The sequence below is a fragment of the Leptonotus elevatus genome, chromosome 2 (assembly GCF_054856555.1).
Source record: "Leptonotus elevatus isolate MCC_2025b chromosome 2, RoL_Lele_1.0, whole genome shotgun sequence".
Lineage (NCBI taxonomy): Eukaryota > Metazoa > Chordata > Actinopteri > Syngnathiformes > Syngnathidae > Leptonotus > Leptonotus elevatus.
In genome coordinates this window covers 19,550,479-19,569,409 of record NC_141240.1, presented here as the reverse complement: position 1 = coordinate 19,569,409, position 18,931 = coordinate 19,550,479, and the positions used below count along the sequence as shown (strand labels likewise).

The following is an 18,931-nucleotide window of genomic DNA, read 5'->3' as shown; positions in this document are numbered from 1 at the left end:
ATTGAGTTTTTATTTCCAGGTCCTGACATCGAGATCACAATGCCTCCATTGTGTTTCACAGTTGAACTTGGAAGTTTGGGATCAAAAGCGCATCCTTTCTTTTTCAAAAACTTTACCCTCGCCATGTTTTTGGCAAATGTTGCTCTTCTTCTCATAAGCTATGCAATAGGACACAGCTGGGCTACCCAACACAAAAATCAATCACATGTTCCAGTACTTTGTTTTTATCACAAGAAAAATGAGTGGCTTTAAGCGAAAGGTCCTATGTACCACTAAGTTGTGTATCAGAGAGAGAGATGAAAATACCTGCAACTCAAAGCTGGATATTTTATCTTATCACATCTATCCATGTTAATAAACCTGTTTCGTTTAAAAAATTTAAATTAAAAGATAATTGGCTTGACAGTTCCAATACTTTTGGAGGGGAGTGTACATGCTCACAATTAATGATGAAGCCTTCTATGTACGGTCGGAGCTAATTGGCAGCAAGCTGTGACGTAGTTGCATTATTCATTAGAAGCGGTAAAATAAATGTGGTTTCTTCTGGCCTGTTCTGCTTAAAGGAAGGAACCAACCAAATTTGGATACATACAAAAATAAAATAAGTAAAGTTATCTCATTTGCTGCTATTTAGCATTCTGTTAACAGTAACTTACACATAGACTGTCCACTTTTTGACAGAGGTAACTGTGGTCAAAGATCAGATTGTCAGGTACGTGGCTCTTTTCAGACTCTGCCTCAGGGGAATTTTCGCAAGATGGCTCAAGAAAGATGAGATCAAATGGTCAGTTGTCACCTCTTTCACTATGCAAACTAAATCTTGTCCAAATTGAGGTTTTTTTTCTTTATCTGGCCAACATTTCTCCTGATTTTAATTACATTTGACTCAAGATGTCTGAGGTAAGGACTAAATGGAACTTGTCATTTTGAAGTGATCTTCCACATTTCTATGTCAGAGAAAGGACCCACATTTCCCAACCCCAAAAGTTAACATAGAGTAACAACTTGCAAAGAATAGTTTACATGAGATGCCCAAGGCAACTAAATTGAAAGGTCAAATATCTACATTGCGTATTTTCAACTGGCCTTACAGTATAGTGTGTACTGTAATTACTTTTACAGCAACCCTCATTCAAATCGCACAATTCACAAATGTTTACATTTTCACTGGAACCTATTCGCTTCGCCTATTCACCTTTTTTTGTGCTCCTTCTGTAACACCCTAAATTGCCACATGAAGGCGCCAAAGCCCCGGCTCGTAAGAAAGTAGATAAACAGGGGTTCAATGTAATAATAATAATAATAATAATCGCAGAAAATTTGTGCCGGCCAATAAGAGAATGGAGAGATTTTCTGAATGGATTCCCATAAACACTCTGTTCACATGAAAAAAAACGTGCTCAGACATGCAAAAGAGGGAGGTGTGGTTTAGGATTTATGGTCAACAGGGATTACCCGAGACACAACCCTTGTGCTTGCTTATCTTGCTCCTCTCATCCTCTACACGTGGACATCTTTCTAGAAAAATGAGAAGGACCCATTGATACAGGTAAAATACACTTTATTACGTGCTTTTATTTAATGAAGGAATTCTAAATGGACAGACATTCATTTAAAGGCACTAATCCTCCTTTGAAGGAAGTCTAATCTGATTTGGAACTGAGACTTACGCACTGCTAAACCAGCATGTTTGAATGAACTTTCGATATTATCCTATAGTAGATGACATTCACTTCCATATGCATTCAGTTAATTAACTACATCTCCTTATTATAGAAGAATTTCTTGGCTTGCAGCAATAGACTAAATGTCCCATTTATACAGGTATTAAATTGTGTTCTTTATGTAAATATATGTTGTATAAATTTGATTGATTTATTGTTTGATAATTCACCTCATTAGAATGTCTTTAATTTCTCACATGACGAGATCTACTCCAATCTACTTTACGACAGTGAACGCCAGTGGAAACATGATGAACCCGAGCTCAATTTTGAGCTTCGGCGGAAAGGCTAGGAATACTTAGGTAGCCTGCATGTCATTTGATGTATTTGGTTTTTTATGTTAAATATATTTGCAAAACAATTGTTATGGGGTGTTTTGAAGGGAAAATATGAATTTAGTCCATTTTGGAATGAGGCTGTACACTCTAAAAATTGATTGGTTAAAAAGCTACCAATCTATATTAGATTAACCAATAGATTGGTCAGACATTGACTATTCCGAGTGGTTACGGGAATACCAATTTTATTGGTTTGCCAAACAACCAATGAAATTGGTTACAATAGAAAGTAAGTCTAGATAGATCACTTGGAAATATATTTATTGTATGACCCACGGGATTCCTGAAAGAATGTCAGCCTCTAACACATATTAACCAATATCTTGGTCAGAAACCAATTTGTATCGGTTGGCCCAATCACCAATATTTATTGGTTGAAAACACCTACCATTCAAGAATGGTTGTTTTAACCAAAGGATCTGTCGGACACATGACTACCAGCTCGATTGGTCAAATTTAACCTTTTTTTTTTTTGTCAATTTGACCAGTCTGTTTTTAGGGTGTAACACAACAAAATGTGAAATGCAAAAAGTGAAGCGCTGTATGTACTTTCCAAATGCACTGTAACCCAGAAATTAAACAAACAAACAGATGTTCTTTGCCTGCTAACGGGATGGGAAGGTTATTCCAATGCAAGATGTACTTTGATAAGATTTATCCATTGGTTGTAACTAAAACCCAAATCGTTTTGTTTTTTTCTCCTAGTGATAGCTTTTAGTGTAGACTGGGAATATTGATTTGGGAAGACAATTGTGTATAAATCACAGAGTAGGTGCAGATTTGGAGAAAGCGGAATCATGCAGTGCGATATGGAGTAAAGTTTTTATGTGACAATTGTCCAGAAATGCACGACGGGTATACATAATCTCAACTTTTGATGTCCCCTAACGTTAATTTTTTTATTTTTGCCATATTTGGTGATTTAACGAATAACATTTTCTTTTTTTAGTATACCAGTGATGGGCTAAGTAGAAATGTGTGCAAGATACCACCTGAAGCTGACTACGGTAACTTAACTGAAGAATATTTGACTAAATGTTGGACAAATGAAACCTGAAGGCATGGAGGACAAAATCAAGAGGCCTTATGTCCCCGAGGTGAACTTTTTGTATTTACTAACAAATGCATGGAAATGCACAGGTTGAGCAAAATCACCATCAGATTCCTGACACATATACTGGCCAATATTCTTCTCATCACTGTGTTTATGTTACTGAATCAAGACGATTTAAGCACAAATTTCTGCGTATGAAATATCAGCCAATGAGGCCTGTTGTCATTTGTGTGTTATCCTCCAATGTTTTTGTCTTATTGACAATTGATCTTAGAACTTTTACTTTCAGTGTAGATTTCTCACGCTTTTACCAAATGTGTTTTGCAGGCCACTGTACGTTTGTTGATCAATCACAATAAGTTCCAAAAGACTGTGCTGAGAGTGAACCCCCAGTTGCCCCTGGAGACGATTCTTCCATTGGTGTGCGACAAGTGCGAGATGAGAGTTGAAACAACTGTCCTTCTCAGGGACTATCAGTCCAAAGAGTCACTGGACATTGGCAAGACTTTAGATGAGCATGGAAGGTTAAGGGAGGTGTTTGCTTGGGACACAGCTGACAACGATCCTTCGCTCAATCATTATCAACCCCGTATACATGAAATAGGTAAGCCTCATTTGAAGTCATGTCTTCGTTTGTCGACTGTGGCTGTCGCTTTAAGACCGTGCACGTACTCACGCGCACACCATCAACGGGCCTGACACAGATGCTGCAGTTACGCTTTGAGCCAGAGGTGGCAGTCGTGAGTAAATAAGTGACAAACTGCACAAAGATTCTTGAAGAGACTTGAACATGAAATTTAAAAAATGATGAAATTTTATCTAAATCTAAACAACTTACACTTTTTTTTTTTTTTTATCGTTTTGTGTGTCAATAGTCAATTGGAGTGCAGTACATCATAAAGATCCGTCCACGGAGAAAAGTAAACAGAAGGAGAAAATAATCTTTCTCAGCTTGTATCGAAGACTGAAGAAAAAAGATGAAATAGTATGTTTACGATTTGTGCGCATTAGAGACAGTACATTTCTTGTGTGTATGAAAATGCTGAGTAAAGCATTGGGCATTGAGAAAATATTAATATTTCCCCTCCAGAAAGAAGTGATAGCGAGCTCTTCTCCTGGTCTTCTTAAACAAAAGTCCGCTGATGCGAAAGAGCTGAATGTTTCATATACAAACACCTTGCCAGGACTCGCACGCCAAAAGAGGCAAGCTCCACTTCCCCCCATGGGTGCATCCCAGAGTGTTCCGAACAACCTCGGCAATCTCAGAGGCTCACAGGTTTGTGGCAGTTTGGTGTCAGCACACCAAGAAATTCATGGTTTTCGGGTTAAAACATCGTTTCTCTGCAGAGATCCACTGCATCAGACTTCCGAAGATCCAAGAGGAAGGCCCCGCCCCCTCCCTGTGTGAACAAGCTGCAGGACGTGCAGACATAACTGCTGATGGTAAAATCATATCAAGTGTTGGAGTTCACATTTTCGCAATAATATATATTCAGTAAAAAAAAATTTAGGTTGCACTGAAAATATTTCAACACAAGAAGCTGGCGGATTTGAGTATGGCACAAGACAACACATTGGCCACAAATCATTCTTGGAGCCGACATCTGAAGGGAGCGCGCATGCTCACACGGTGACCAGCAGCAAGTTACATATCTCATCAATTGCGCGTCACTGTTGCTTCATTTTCTTTTTATCGACATGCTGGCATCAAGTGATCGTGAACAACCTGCAATGAAGGAGGGATCATTTGTCACCATGCCAGTGCTAATGGATTTGTCTCTTCGGTGACTTATTTCATTTGCTGATCAGAGAGGCATTCCTACTGTTATGACTCTCGCCATTTGGCACTCACTGTAATCATTTTAAGTAAGGAATTTTTCATGTGTTTTTTTCTCCTGTCAGGCTGCAGATATTTTAATCATTGTTTATTCATCCCTTGTGTCCCCTTTGTATGGCTGAACTGTTTTGTCTGTTTGTTTTTTATTTTTGCTGTCCAACTGCTTTGGGAACAAATAAATAAATCTTTTTAAGTTGCACATGGGACTGTTCTCTTAAATAGCTTCTCCGAATCTGTTGCATCACCATTGTTGATGCTGCTGGTACACATTATTCCATGTCGTTGCTGTCCCTCATTACCATAAAGTCCCCAAAATCTGAAATAAACACGTAAACTGTGACTGTACTTTGCCTCTCTCCATTATTATTATTTTTTTTAAAGTGAAGAAAGCAATGAGACCTTTTTCTTCGACAAAGTAAGGAGTATAAATGAGATGTCTGTTTTGAAAATACGGTATAGGAAGTAAAACGGCAACAGGAAAGTAAATAACAATGTTCCGGTACTTGGACTTTAACAAAAGTTGTGTTTCTATTAGAGCTGTCAAACGATTACATTTTTAAATCAGATAAATCACATCTAGGAATTTTGATTAATCATGATTAATCGCTTAATAAAAAAGTATTTTATAAACATTTTTGTCCCGCCAAATTTGAAGAGCACCGTTTATGTGTTAATTCTTTTGGCATTTAATGTTATGAGGACGTCTTCAACATTTTTTGATCCACTCCACACGCCTCTTTTTCTAATCAGTTAATTACTTGCATAATTTAAAATGGGAAAAAAATGACCCCAATATTTTGACATGAACAAATATTCTAAATGTGAAACACAAACATTTGTTGAATGCTTTACTTTAATGCATGTATTTATGTTTATTGCTCAAACACAACTTGTGCTACCTTAAACGTAGCCATCCGCTGTCACGCTAAAGCAGGGGTGGCCAAGTTCGGTCCTCGAGAGCCTCTATCCAGCCTTTTTTCCATGTCTCCCTCCTTCAGCGCAGCTGAATCTAATGATCAGCTAATCAGCAAGCTTTGCAGAAGCCTGATAACGATCCTGATCACGAATCAGACGTGTTAGTGGAGAGAAACATGAAAAACTGGATAGGGGCTCTCGAGGACCGAACTTGGCCACCCCTGGGCTAAAGGATAACCTTTGGTCAAAATTAATAGTGCGATTAATCTGCGTTAATTCCTGATTAATGCGATATTTTTTTGGTGATTACTTAATCAGTTAACGCTTTAACTTTTGACAGCACTAGTTTCTATAACAAACCACAGAGGCGCATCCAGAACAGCTATTTATATTGAGAGTAAATTGCCCACGGGTGGACTCAACTATGACCAATAGGTGACATCTTGATTACAATGGGTTGTATTCGAATACTGATATGAAGACTTTGTATGCTTGGAGGTTGCAAGTTTGTCTGCCTCATAAAAGAAATAAGAAAATCAAGGCAGTGGGTTGCATTAGAGCTTTGCGATGAACTCGAGGGCCACAGTGTGGCCCTGGAGAATTTGTTCCACTTCTTTTCCAATTGTTGCAGAAAAGGAAGACAAATACCGGTACAAAAACAAACCTGAGCTTCCCCTATTTAACTGTTTTGTTTTTGTAATGGGAACATTACAGCATTTTGATGACATGGATTTGACTAGATGGAACTATAAGATTTATTGTGTCCTAAAGCAATGAATTGCATAGAAAGCAGGACCAAAATGAATACATTTCAAACCCCAAACAAAAGCAATAAACAAGATTAGGTTGACAAACAACTATCATTCTTCCAACCAATTTCCCCCTTTTGTGACACATCCATCTGCGTACGACACGTTTTATTTGAGCCACACACAATCAAAGCAAAACTATTTTGCATTCAACTGCATCCATTGATATGATATTGGTCAGTTGTGGTCGCCTCCTTGCGGCCCCTGTGCAGCTTTGGCTTGTGTGCTGGTGCAGTGGGACTCACGGCCGTGTGAGCACATCTGTCTGGCTACAGAAGAAGGAAAAAAATGTTGGTTTTGCAAACGTTGCTGAAATCACAAATCTAATCACAGCATATGATAGCATTCATCAGATGATAACGATTAGTATTGCATCTATTTCAAAATTAAAATGCACAGTATTGACTTTTCTGTGCAAAACTGGAAATGAGGAAGAACAGTGCCAGAATCGAGACAACACGTCAGTCCCACCTGCTGTAAATGCAAGATCCAGTTTTGATAATCCTCCAGGCAGGTACACGACACCTGCAGAGGTTCCACCAGCTCTCCTGAAACGTACCAATCATGTCATCAACACACCACAGTAAATGCAGCTTGTGCATTTAACAAACTGTCGTGAAGTTTACACACCTCGCAGCTCAAACTCAAGTCGACCAGGCAGAGCTGATTTCTCTGTAGCGTTGACACCTTGACGGGGCAGCCGACCCTTTAAAGAGGAAAACACCATATCTTAATATGATATGACAAATATTATTACAGTTGCACTGAAAATTATTCAACAACTATTATAACTATTATCTGCAAAGGTTACAAACTCACATTAATTTTATTGTATTGAACATTTAAACACTCTGAGAGCATCTGCTTAGTAAGGGACGTAAGGATAATGGCAATATCGTGATATCGCGATATTAAAATGGTCACAATATTAAAAACTGCACAACTGTTAAAAAGATGAGGTTGTATTACATTTGTGCAGTTCTAGCACTCTGTGGTGGTTAGTTTATTATTGCTGTTTAATTTTAATTAGGAATGTTTTGGCCACTGCGGCAGTTATCACTCCACTTCAATATTTTTCAACATCTCATTAAAAAATAAATTAAAAAAATTACCTTTGGCCCACATTAGCCAAATACAACATTGTGAACTATATAGAACATATTACTTTTGCGCTGCTGAGCCAATAGGAGCACATGACAATGACATGGTCACGACTATTTCTCCATCACTGCTGTTATTATGTAAAAAAACTTTTTTTTTCTTTTTCCAATATGAGTCTTTATGTCGCCAACCTCCCCACAAAATCGTGATAATTATTGTATTGTGAGGTTCATATCGCGATGTGCGGATATCGTTACATCCCTACTACTTACATGGCACGTGTTCTCCTGTTCTGCTCTTATTTTTAATTGCTTAACCTTGCAGTGGTCTCACTGTTTTCCAGAGCTTTACATCATTCATTCTCCGAACTGCTTATTAGTGCTATACAAAATCAAATGGATGGAACAAAACGATGGAATCAGCTTTCATTACCCGGTATGTGATATTGAGTTGCTTGTTGTCAACTGACAGCAGCAAGATGTCTTGAGGGAAGAGAATCATCAGTCTTTCCTGAAGACCCTGCAAAAACAAACCCAACCTGTAGAAAACATTTGTCGCAAAGCTACAGCAAGTCATACTTGACATATTAAATATACTGACGTTCCAACATTAAAGTCCGGATTACTACCGTGCTTAAGTCATGTTGTTGACCGTTTGTCCTCACATTGAAGCCAAATAACGACGATACCTGTCTGTGTGTGTTGATGATATGGACCACTGAGATATATCCCGGCGGGCCCATGTGTTGTATAGGTGAGCCCTCCCATTCCCATATAGGAGCATGCATTAAATATTTCTTCAGTTCTTCTCTTTTCCAGTGCTCATCGCAAGGTAGCTACAGACACAACATACAAAGAATTTAGGAACTAAAGCTATTGCATCATTTACAGACATTTATCATTTAGATGGTCACTATAGTCAATCATTACTAGATAGGAGAGAGCACAGTGGGAAGGACTGATTGGTTGAGTCATAGATTTATATCTCCTGTCTTCTATGTGCGTCATCCATGTCTGTAACTCTACAGCATTGGAGCATATGAAGATTTTGGGGTCCACCATCGAACCTGGACAACACAAGGAACAGTACACATTAACTGTACATTTTTTTGGGCAAATGGCAATTTAAAAGAAACTAATAGCCAAGCTTTTAACCAATTCCTGTACTAATTATAAAGCTTTTTAGAACGTGTAACCAGGTGTTTAGTGGGGTGTTAGTTTTTCCAACTGTCCCTAAATGCATCAGCCCATCCCGTCCCACTCTGCCTGCCGACCAATTAAGTTAACGTGAAACACCTGTGCACGCCAAGCTGTCAAGCTGTAGTCAGTTGCTTAGAGTCGCGCAGTGGTCTGTTGGGGAAAAAGTTGCTCCATTGAAGCGTTCTGCGTCTGGTTACTTATGTTGCAACATTCAAGTCTGCCGCTGCTGTTTAGTCCAAGCTCTCATTTTTGTCGGCCCACAAATCCAAGCTCTTGTTCTGGTCATAGAGAATTGCCTATTTTAGCCAAAAGTAGGATTATAGCTGGTCTAGTTGGTCCCCCCTAATTGTTTTGCTGTTTGAGTTGAATCACTAACATTTTGGATTGATTTGCTTTTAAATTAATCCCAAATTTGCTGTGTTTTGTTGTTGTTAAACTCCCACACCTTCAGCTAAAGTTTTTTTTTCCTCTATCGGATGATTCTCTAATAAAGTGTTGATTCTTGTCATTTTTAACTAGACTATTTTAATACATGTATGGTAAAAATAGTAATGAATTGTTATTGCCACCATTCCTGCTTGTTTATTGTTGCCAGATTGATCCCCACTGTAGTGGGCTCGGTTGGTACAAATGGTTAAGGTTTGGTTCATTGAGGCTTTGATGTGTTTAAATGTTCGGCTAGGGTTGATTTTGTTTTATTTACTACAGTTAATTTTACGTTTAAGTTAATACAAAAAAATTAGGCTTTGAGGTAGTGTTTGTGAAGCTAGCATGTTGTGATGCTTGTTAATCTTCACATTTAAGTGATGTTTTTTTTAATTTTTCATCCAAGTTAGCATGGAGCTTTTGAACTAAAGTCTTCCAACATTGACCAGAATCAGAAAGCAATGATGAATTGGACTGGACATGGTTGCATACTTACTGCTGATCTCAAACATGTGAGCTGACCTCGGGATCACCTTAAAGGAAAGACCAGAAAGTGGAAGCATGCCCTGTGAAAACCAACAAACAAAACACTTTGGTTAGCCACTTCATTGCAATTTATGCAAGGACAAAGAAGAATACTACAGTACCTCATAAATAAAGTCTTGCTGTGTGTGATCCAGGGAGAGAAGCAACAGGTGGAAAGAGAATAAAACCAGGAAATGCTCACGGTTCTCCTGTGTGGAAAAAATTAATTGCGACGAAAGCAAACAAAACAATGTAAACACTGAGTTCTCCTGTTGCTGAAGAGGGTTACTGTTCATGATAACGCCTTTGAAATGTGTACCAGTACTTAAAAAAAAAATGCATATTTTGTTCTGACAATCCGTTATCACCTGATTAAAAGACATTTTTGGTAGAATCAAGCGTTCAGAATTATGGAATTAATACATTATCATGCTTGGTGTGCGGTATGACAATGAGTCTGTGTAGTCTGGTCTCGTCTGACCTGAGGATATTTGCTGTGCAGGCACATGAGGGACGAGTGGATGATCTCGCCATACTTGTGAGCAGGTTGACCTTCCCAGCCTCTGATTGGCTGCTGGGAGAAGATCCTCTGGTGAAGCTCTGCTCTGCTCTTGCCCCACAGCACCCCCTACATACGCAAACACAGAATCACACCACAAATCTTTTGGATCTTGATTATGGCCCATACTGTCTTGTTGAGTGGAGTAAGAATGGTCACCAAGCTGTGTTTGGGACCTTGGGTGGGTTTTTAAACTCGGAAATCTAGCACCTATGGTAGGTGAATTGAAGAGAAAACTTTCAATTGCTCATACAATGTAGTAGTAGTAGAAGAAGAAATAAAACGATGTAAAAAGTTGTATTTTTGGCCTAATACAATTATTTAAGTTAGAAAATCCTACAAATTACAAACATTTATGGCAACAATGTTAGTTAACACAACAAGCTAGAAGTTGTTTGCTCCAAAACACTTTGCTGAGTTGTTTTTACTTATGTCTTTAAGTAAAGTAAGGGACAACCATTCTGTAAACTCATATTTCCTTGTGAAATGCCGGACAACCGGACACAACTTAAAATGATTAATTAAAGTGCCAAACTTTATAAAAATGTGTTAGTTGAAATTTTGACTTCACCTACTGTAAGGTTTTGTTTTGTTTGGTTTTAAACACTGTAGGTGAATGTGACTTTGAATGCTTAGCTTCATGGATTTATATGATCCTACGACAAGCTCTATAGAAAACGGAGGGCTGGAAGATTTACAGTAGAGGTCCAGGGACAACATTTTAGGTCCAGGGTCCTTTTTTTCCAGGGACCACTTCATAATCATAATGTCAAACTAAAAAAACTACAGCATGCACCCCAAAAGCCACCCAAATTATATGTTGAATGCTTTATAATCATTAGCGCTGGGTATTGCCAACAACCTCACGATACGATACGATACGATACGTATCACGATACATATGTATCCCAATACATGATCTTCAAGGCGATACATATCCCAATATTTTACATTAATTTACTTGCATTTTTAGTGTAACCGTCATATGTATACCGAAATTATATTTTTATTATGCTGGATGGCAAAAACGTTTTTGTTAGCAGCTCTTCTGGTTTACCACCAAGCGGCATGCCTGGTCTAAATGTGCACACATTGCAGAGCAAAGAGCAGCTTTCACAGATACACCGGGAACATTTATGAATAGGCATAATAAGCCGATATGAGTAAAAAATATCAAAGTATTACAATTACAGCTCTAAAATGTGCTTATTTGAAATATTTGGGGAAATAATAGCTTCATTCAATTTTGTTTTTAAACAAAATATAGAAATATTGGTACATTTAGAAACATATACCATGTTAAGTTTATAAGTAAATAAATGTTTATTCTTCCGCTGTTTTAATTTTTCTTAGCATAAGACACAGCATCCAATCACTTATTGGCAATTTTTAAAACAGACTTCACACGTATCCTTTTTTTTTTTTTTTTTTTTTTTTTTTAAACAAGTAGGCAACATTGCAAACTAAACACCCAAGGCACTCATGCGCTACTGGACTAATTAAAGGCAATTGACTTCAAAAGCCGCGTTTCCACCGCAGGACGTTCGGGTATGGGGAGGGGGCTTGTGGCTGTGTCTCCACGGCGGAGTACGACCCATTTCGGACGTCACGAGTTTCGATCGATACGTTGACGCCGTGCGACGGTTTCTTACGTGACGTCACCCAAGCCCCACGCGCCGAAAATCACAACAACGAGGATAGAGAAAAACTTTAGGTGGTAGCTGTTTTTCTCTGCTTTTTATTTTATGTACTTGGCGTGGATGGATGGTTTGAGTGAGAGGAGACGGCGTTTAGATGAAGAATTTGAAAAAGCTGACTCGGTTTTTGTGACGTCACCCAAGCACGGCGCTGGAAAAATCAGAACAACAATGAGGAAAGAGAAAACTTTGTGGCGGATGCCATTTTTTCAGCTTTTTTTATGTACTTGGCGTGGATGGATCCAACCTTGCTTTAACTGCCTATTTCAAGTTAACGAGCAATATCATTCTGACATTTGCGTATCATCATATGTTTTGTAATGAGGCCCGCAAGATTGTATTGCTGTATCGATTTTACCACTACGTATTACTTTGTCTTCAATAAAAACAAAAATTAGTATTCTATAGTAGTTGTGTACAGATGTAGCGTCATATTACTCAAGGCCCTTTAATGAATTCTTCCGTCTTCCATCAATTTGAGTCCAACCAGCCTATTTGAACGACTTTTTCACTTCCTGTAAACTTTGAATCACAAAGAAGGCATGGAAAACACGACTGATCTTGTGGAAGTCATCTTAAATAACAGCGGTCATGTGAGCTGCACTCGTTGTCACTGCAAACGCGCACGCATGCAGACGTACAGTATGAGTGGGATGTTGCTCCACTTGTGGCACTGACGTGAAACGCGATGGCGGCTGCTTGTCGTCTCTGCTGCTCCTCACTGACAGTTGAAGTCTGCTCTCGCCCAAACTCCATACCCTAACAACACAACAACATTCACACCTGAAAACATGCATTCTCACTGTAATGTGTGGCTGTGATTGTGTGGCTATAGCTCCGTGGGGGGGGTTGTCAATGGGTCGGTCTCGCGCTGACTGTCATGAACCTTCTGCCTGAATGTCAGCTCAATGACACATTGGCAGCTCTCGTGAATTTGATGATGACCTAATTTCTTGATGAAGAAGGGCCTCATCAACTCAGAAAGAAAGCTAAATGTCAAATACTTAATTAATCTGGCCTTTTTCCAGATCCAACTCTCCTCCGCTCCCCTCTACAAAGTCAAGTTGAAATCAGTTAAGTAGTTAATACGCAATCTTAACAAGCAAACTTGCAAACTGACATCAAAAACACTTCACACTCCTCGGTGGAGGTAACAAATCGTTAAGTGATGTGCCTAAACTGTTTAAAGAATAACAAAAACATGCACGCTTTGCCTTACTACTACTACTACTTATCATTATTATTATTATTATTATTATTAGTAGTAGTAGTAGTAGTAGGGGTGTGAATTGCCCAGTACCTAGCGATTCGATTCGTATCACGATTCATAGATCACGATTCGATTCGATACCGATTAATCCTGATACGAATCTATAAATTGATTATTGCGATTTTTTTTAAACTCAAATTTAGAAAATACTAATCAGTAAACTTGTATATGTACACTGTAAGATTTGTATGAAAATGTATTTATTTATCTGAAAATTCAGGCTTATAACTGAGCCACTGCATTTAACAGGTTGCAGTCTGTTTCATGTTTTAACAGCACTGAAATAAAATATTCCATTAATATAAAATTCTTCCATGATTAATGTGTGAATCCTAACCCTAAGTAAGACGTTTTTGTTGAATATTCCCATAAAAAATGTATGTTTAAAAATCGATTCGGCCGCATATCGAATCGAGAATTGCGCGCTGTAATATCGCGATATATTGCCGAATCGATTTTTTCTAACAGTCCTAAGTAGTAGTAGGACATACCTCACATTTCTGTAGATGTTTAATTCTTTCTTTCTTAATAACAGTTTAAATGGATCGTTCCCTCAAAATAACTCAAAATACAGCCATATAGCTAAAACCCCTGGCAACAAAGGTGAGTGCACCCCTAACTTAAAATGGTCCAATTGACTACTCTCTCCAGTGTCGTGTGACTTGTTTGTGTTCCAAGGTCTCAGATGTGAATTTGGTGCAGGTGTGTTAAATTTGATATTATTAATTTGGTATTTTGTGAGATACTGTGTTATTATTATTAGGTACGCAGTATTACAAAAAACACGTAAAATTCAAACATCTGGAAAAAAAATGAATATATATATATATATATATATATGTGTGTGTGTGTGTGTGTGTGTGTGTGTGTGTGTGTGTGTGTGTGTGTGTGTGTGTGTGTGTGTGTGGCCTTGAAATTTAAACAGCAAGAAGATGCAGTAAATATTAATTACTTCAAGTATTACATGTAAATGATAATTTTCCTGCACTAGCCCACAATACTGAAATGTTTTTGTCACAAAGCAAACCAGACAGTGCTAATCAACTTTTTATGAAAATCATGTCAATATGTTGTTATTTGTAGCAGTAGTAGTCATAGTCACAGTAAATGTCACCATTCAGACAAGTATACGTTTTTAATTAAACATACAAGTATTATTAAGGATACGTTGTATTTTGTTTTATTTTATTCCATCAGTCATTTAAATGTCTGCATTGATGTTACACTTATACATAATATCTAGGATCAGCTTCATGATAAATACACACACACACACACACACACCTACACACACACACCGATTGCTGGCCACCGTTGTAGATTAGCCTCTTGTAATCTTCTTGTCTTTGGGATTTGTCCCGTCTTTGTCAGTACTGTATTAGCGCCATCCACGCTTCGGCCATTGTATTGCTCTAATCTCCTAATCACATGAGTGCCGCATCACTGAGCTCCCAAGTTTATGTTGCGTAAATACGAGACAATTAGTTTGCGTTGTGCTGGGGGCGGCAAAGCATAATGGACGGGAGTTGTTGCCCTGCACATGCTTGGCATGATGCTTTAGACCAGGGGGGGTCCACAGCGTTTTCATTGTTTGACATTTTTTTCTGGAACTAAAAAGGAATGGGGATGAGAAGCATAATTATGATATGAAAAGTCATCTTGTCAATTCCGTTTCCTTTCATGTAAACCTGTCGGAATGTGGTATAGCATTTTAATAAATAAATGACTAAAATGGGCCCTTGCCCGCATTCTTCAACCCTTCTATGTGACCCCTCAATGGAAAAAAAGTGAACCTCTAATAAAACTGTTGTCAACTCCCGTGCATATATCTTACCCTAAATGGTCTCCAGAGAGTTCCAGGAGTTCAATCTCATCAGGACCCACCTCGTCCACGCCGGTGTGCCTCTGGGTCACACTGCAGCATCCCATCGTGGACAAGCTTTTATCCTCCTTTCTCGCCCTCGGCCTGTCAGATCGTCCACAACACTGTGAGCAGCATCTCCCCACTGCGTGTTTGCCACACTCCAATCAGACACAAAAAGGGCCTAAAAGAGGACATTGGGCAGAGGAGGAGGGGGGGGAGGGGCAACTGCTAATCTGTAGTTCCCCCTTTTTTCCACCCAGCCCCACACATCAAAGTTGTCTGAAGAGGAATTGAAGAATGAAGAAAACAAATGTTGAAGCGCAGTGCGGTTGTTTGTTCCTTCCTGTCAGCTGCCTCACACTTTTGGTTTTGTCTCCAACGCGAGCGCCTGTCTCGAAAAAGAATCTTCTGATGCAGTCAACCTGGCCGGCGTATTGTTGTGTTCCCATGCTACTTCCCATTCTGATTTCCAAATGGGATTATTGCAAAATTAGTCAGCAAGCGAGCGGGGGTGTTTGTGTGTGTGTGTGTGTGGGGGGGGGGGGGGTAGATTGCAGCAATCGTTCATATTGTCTGCATGCTCTTCTGTGACTCATATCACATCAATAGTGTAATACTGTACAGTATAGGAATTTAATACAGTGTAGGGGTACATTCATTTGACTTCAGTGTAAACAGTGATGATAGCCACCCGCTACCCAGAACAGGATAAGCAGCATTAAAGAAATATATATATATATATATATATATTTGGATTTGGATTTAAAATGAACTTTATTATCCTTAGTGTTACTTTTGGAGTCATTTAAAGAGTGTATCTTTAAATCAACCATAAGTGGTGTGAAAATGCATCATTTTCTCCACCTTTCATTGGCTAATGGGACAGTTATCACTCAGCCCTATGAACTCTGCCTAGCAACAAGTGGCTATCGTGTGACACTATTAACTCATTCACATAAATTTTTTTTTTTAAAGATTATTATAAATTAGGGGCATGAGGCGATCATTTTTTAAAATTGTAATTAATCGCATGATTTCACTAGTTAACTCACGATTAATCACAAATTTTATGTTTGTTCTAAATGTGCAATTAAAAAAATCTAGGTTTTCATACTCTTGTTAACAAAAGTGGCAAAAAAAATTAACTAATAGAAATAGATAAAAATACTTTTTGACATTTATAGCCATCAATGGCAGTGAAAGAATAATAATAATAAAAAGAAGAAGACAATTAACAATTCGGGCAGTCAGGCAATTAAAGTTTTTAATCGGAATTAATTGCATGACTTCACTAGTTAACTCGCGATTAATCACAAATTTCATATCTGTTCTAAATGTACCATTAAAAAATTCTAGGTTTTCATACTCTTGTTAACAAAAGTGTGTGTGTGTGTGTGTGGGGGGGGGGGTTAAACTAATAGAAATAGTTCAAATGATTTTTTTGACATTTATAGCCATCAATGGCAGTGAAAGAATAATAATATAAAAAAAAGAAGATTATTAACAATTCGGGCCGTCAGGCAATTAAAGTTTTTAATCTGAATTAATTGCATGACTTCACTAGTTAACTCGCGATTAATCACAAATTTCATATCTGTTCTAAATGTACCATTAAAAAATTCTAGGTTTTCATACTCTTAACAAAAGTGGAAAAAAATGTTTAACTAATAGAAATAGCTCAAATGAATTTTTGACGTTTATAGCCGTCAATGGCATCGAACGAGTTAAATTCTACTTTGCTGCATTTATAAGACATTTACTAACATTGTTAAGTTTTATAATAAATCATTACGTAATTTCAAACAAATTGTGATTTCAACATAAAGTTAGATGAGCGTAACATGCAGCAAATTTACCAAATATGTATTGTTCATACATAAATAATAATAAACTTACATGGATTACGTGTTTATAAATGTATACTGTAAATTATTTATGTATTTAAAAAAATTATCATTGAGTTTCATGGAAAAATATACCAGTCACGCTCACTAACTCTTTCGACATACTCGTAAACATTTCAATTGCAGTCAAGGACTGCCCCAGTTCAAAAGTATAATTTACATTTTACATCATCTTTTTTTACTTCTTTTTTTTTATTATTAGCTTTATAGTTAGTTACATATTTAATTCCACTACGAGTCGAGGAAATGGTTAAAATTCCTTTGATGCATGTTTGGACAGTGGACAAATATCTGTTTAATATTCAATATTTATTGAAGCTGAAGGAAATGAAGACAAAGAAGCCAAGTCAGTGAATGGACGCACTATAAATGTAATACAATGCCCTTGTTGTCCCTTGGCGCTGCCGTGGCACTGAGGTGTTGCTCTTGCTCTGTCCTGGCCGGGGTCGACGGCTCCCCTCTCTGGTGGAGGTTCTCATAAATGCCACCACACCAGCATCTACTGAAACTCAAAAAGCATTTGCTTCTCGCACTGGTCGCTGAATGAGTGGAGGCTGGTGTCTGTGGATCTCACTCTGCTTCATCTGCCCTTCCTTCCTTTCCTCAGTCTCTCCTTTGGTCTCTTGAGGTCTCCCTGATTTGTTCTGGGGTTGGTGAAAGACTCTGGTTGGTAACCCGGTGGGTAGTAGGTAATGTCTGGTCGGTGCTGGATTTCATTTTCCTTTCTTTTCTTTGATCCTTCCTCGGGTCTCCTGACAACCTCACGACTCTAGCTGGATTCAGAAGTATTCGGTTTAGGTGAACGGTGTGGGATTTTTAATAGGTTTTAGGTGAACTAATGAGTACACACTCACACGCACGCACACATGCACACATACACACACCCATGCACATACTCACCCACATACAACATAAAAAAATAAAAAATAAAATCAAAATAAAAAAGAGAGCAATGATGATGACATGTCAAATCGGTAAAATTACCGAATGAACAATACTGAGCTCTAGAAAAAAAAAGAAAGGAAAAAACAAAAAAACAATGCCATTGTTAGAAGATGTCATGAAATAAGCGGTGCACATAGTGTATACAACTCATTATGTCCAGCAATATTAAAGACCCTTTAAAGCACTGTATTCCACTATTTCAGACAATTTATTTCAAACTCATCAAATGTATTGATTCATTAAACACAGGGAAATATTTTATACGTTATTTAAATGTATTTTATATTTTACATTATTATTTTAATTGTAATAAATATTGCTTGCAGTTAATAATAATACCCCAAAAAAATCCAGGATTAGTCCTTATATTTTTGGGCACAAGAAATGATGCTAATGACAAGAAAACAAGTGTCTTTTCATGTTGATTTGCTGGATGCGTCAACACATCCTCACCTACAAGGTGCTGCTGCAGCGTGCATGTGTTCATCTTGAGCTTCATACAACTACGACGGTTCAACTCGAAGAGCCGGCCAGACATGTGGAGTGCGTCTCATGTTGCTCACGGGCGGTCTGGGCCTCGTCCTTTGGCCCTTTTTGGAGACTTTGTTGTCGTTGGAGTCTGAGCCAAGAAGCCCGTTGTACAGGAGCACAAACTCCCCCTGACACGCCAAAGGCAAGATCCGCTGTCTCAGACGGCACTTGTTGAAGATCTCGAGAGTTAAATCTGAAGAGGAGCATCAACGTGATGACACTTTGAGATGGCC

General features: G+C 38.2%; 2 protein-coding genes across 3 annotated transcripts in view; one reads left to right on the top strand and one right to left on the bottom strand.

The window, feature by feature from the left end:
* The first annotated feature begins 1,428 nt into the window (after nucleotides 1-1,428).
* Nucleotides 1,429-5,152, top strand: LOC147178714 (cordon-bleu protein-like 1). 2 transcript variants are annotated; one of them, XM_086069296.1, is made up of 7 exons: nucleotides 1,429-1,549; nucleotides 3,012-3,159; nucleotides 3,444-3,720; nucleotides 3,992-4,101; nucleotides 4,207-4,392; nucleotides 4,464-4,559; nucleotides 4,628-5,152. In XM_086069296.1, exons 2-6 carry the CDS (start codon nucleotides 3,109-3,111, stop codon nucleotides 4,548-4,550), a joined length of 711 nt encoding a protein of 236 aa, XP_085925422.1. In that variant the 5' UTR covers nucleotides 1,429-1,549; nucleotides 3,012-3,108; the 3' UTR covers nucleotides 4,551-4,559; nucleotides 4,628-5,152. The 2 variants fall into 2 exon arrangements, with proteins under 2 accessions (XP_085925422.1, XP_085925421.1); XM_086069295.1 differs by having other exon boundaries at nucleotides 4,464-5,152.
* A 1,616-nt stretch (nucleotides 5,153-6,768) lies between these two features.
* LOC147178713 (uncharacterized) overlaps nucleotides 6,769-18,931 on the bottom strand; it is a 42,900-nt gene continuing 30,737 nt past the window's right edge. The window contains exons 12-23 of the mRNA XM_086066947.1: nucleotides 18,675-18,891; nucleotides 15,289-15,483; nucleotides 12,826-12,943; nucleotides 10,410-10,556; nucleotides 10,051-10,137; nucleotides 9,900-9,969; nucleotides 8,708-8,844; nucleotides 8,467-8,613; nucleotides 8,211-8,297; nucleotides 7,308-7,383; nucleotides 7,149-7,225; nucleotides 6,769-6,946 (exon numbers count right to left, since the gene is read on the bottom strand). Of these exons, the coding sequence (XP_085923073.1) occupies nucleotides 6,827-6,946; nucleotides 7,149-7,225; nucleotides 7,308-7,383; nucleotides 8,211-8,297; nucleotides 8,467-8,613; nucleotides 8,708-8,844; nucleotides 9,900-9,969; nucleotides 10,051-10,137; nucleotides 10,410-10,556; nucleotides 12,826-12,943; nucleotides 15,289-15,483; nucleotides 18,675-18,891 (1,478 nt within the window). The 3' untranslated portion in view covers nucleotides 6,769-6,826. The remainder of the gene's footprint in view (nucleotides 6,947-7,148; nucleotides 7,226-7,307; nucleotides 7,384-8,210; nucleotides 8,298-8,466; nucleotides 8,614-8,707; nucleotides 8,845-9,899; nucleotides 9,970-10,050; nucleotides 10,138-10,409; nucleotides 10,557-12,825; nucleotides 12,944-15,288; nucleotides 15,484-18,674; nucleotides 18,892-18,931) is intronic.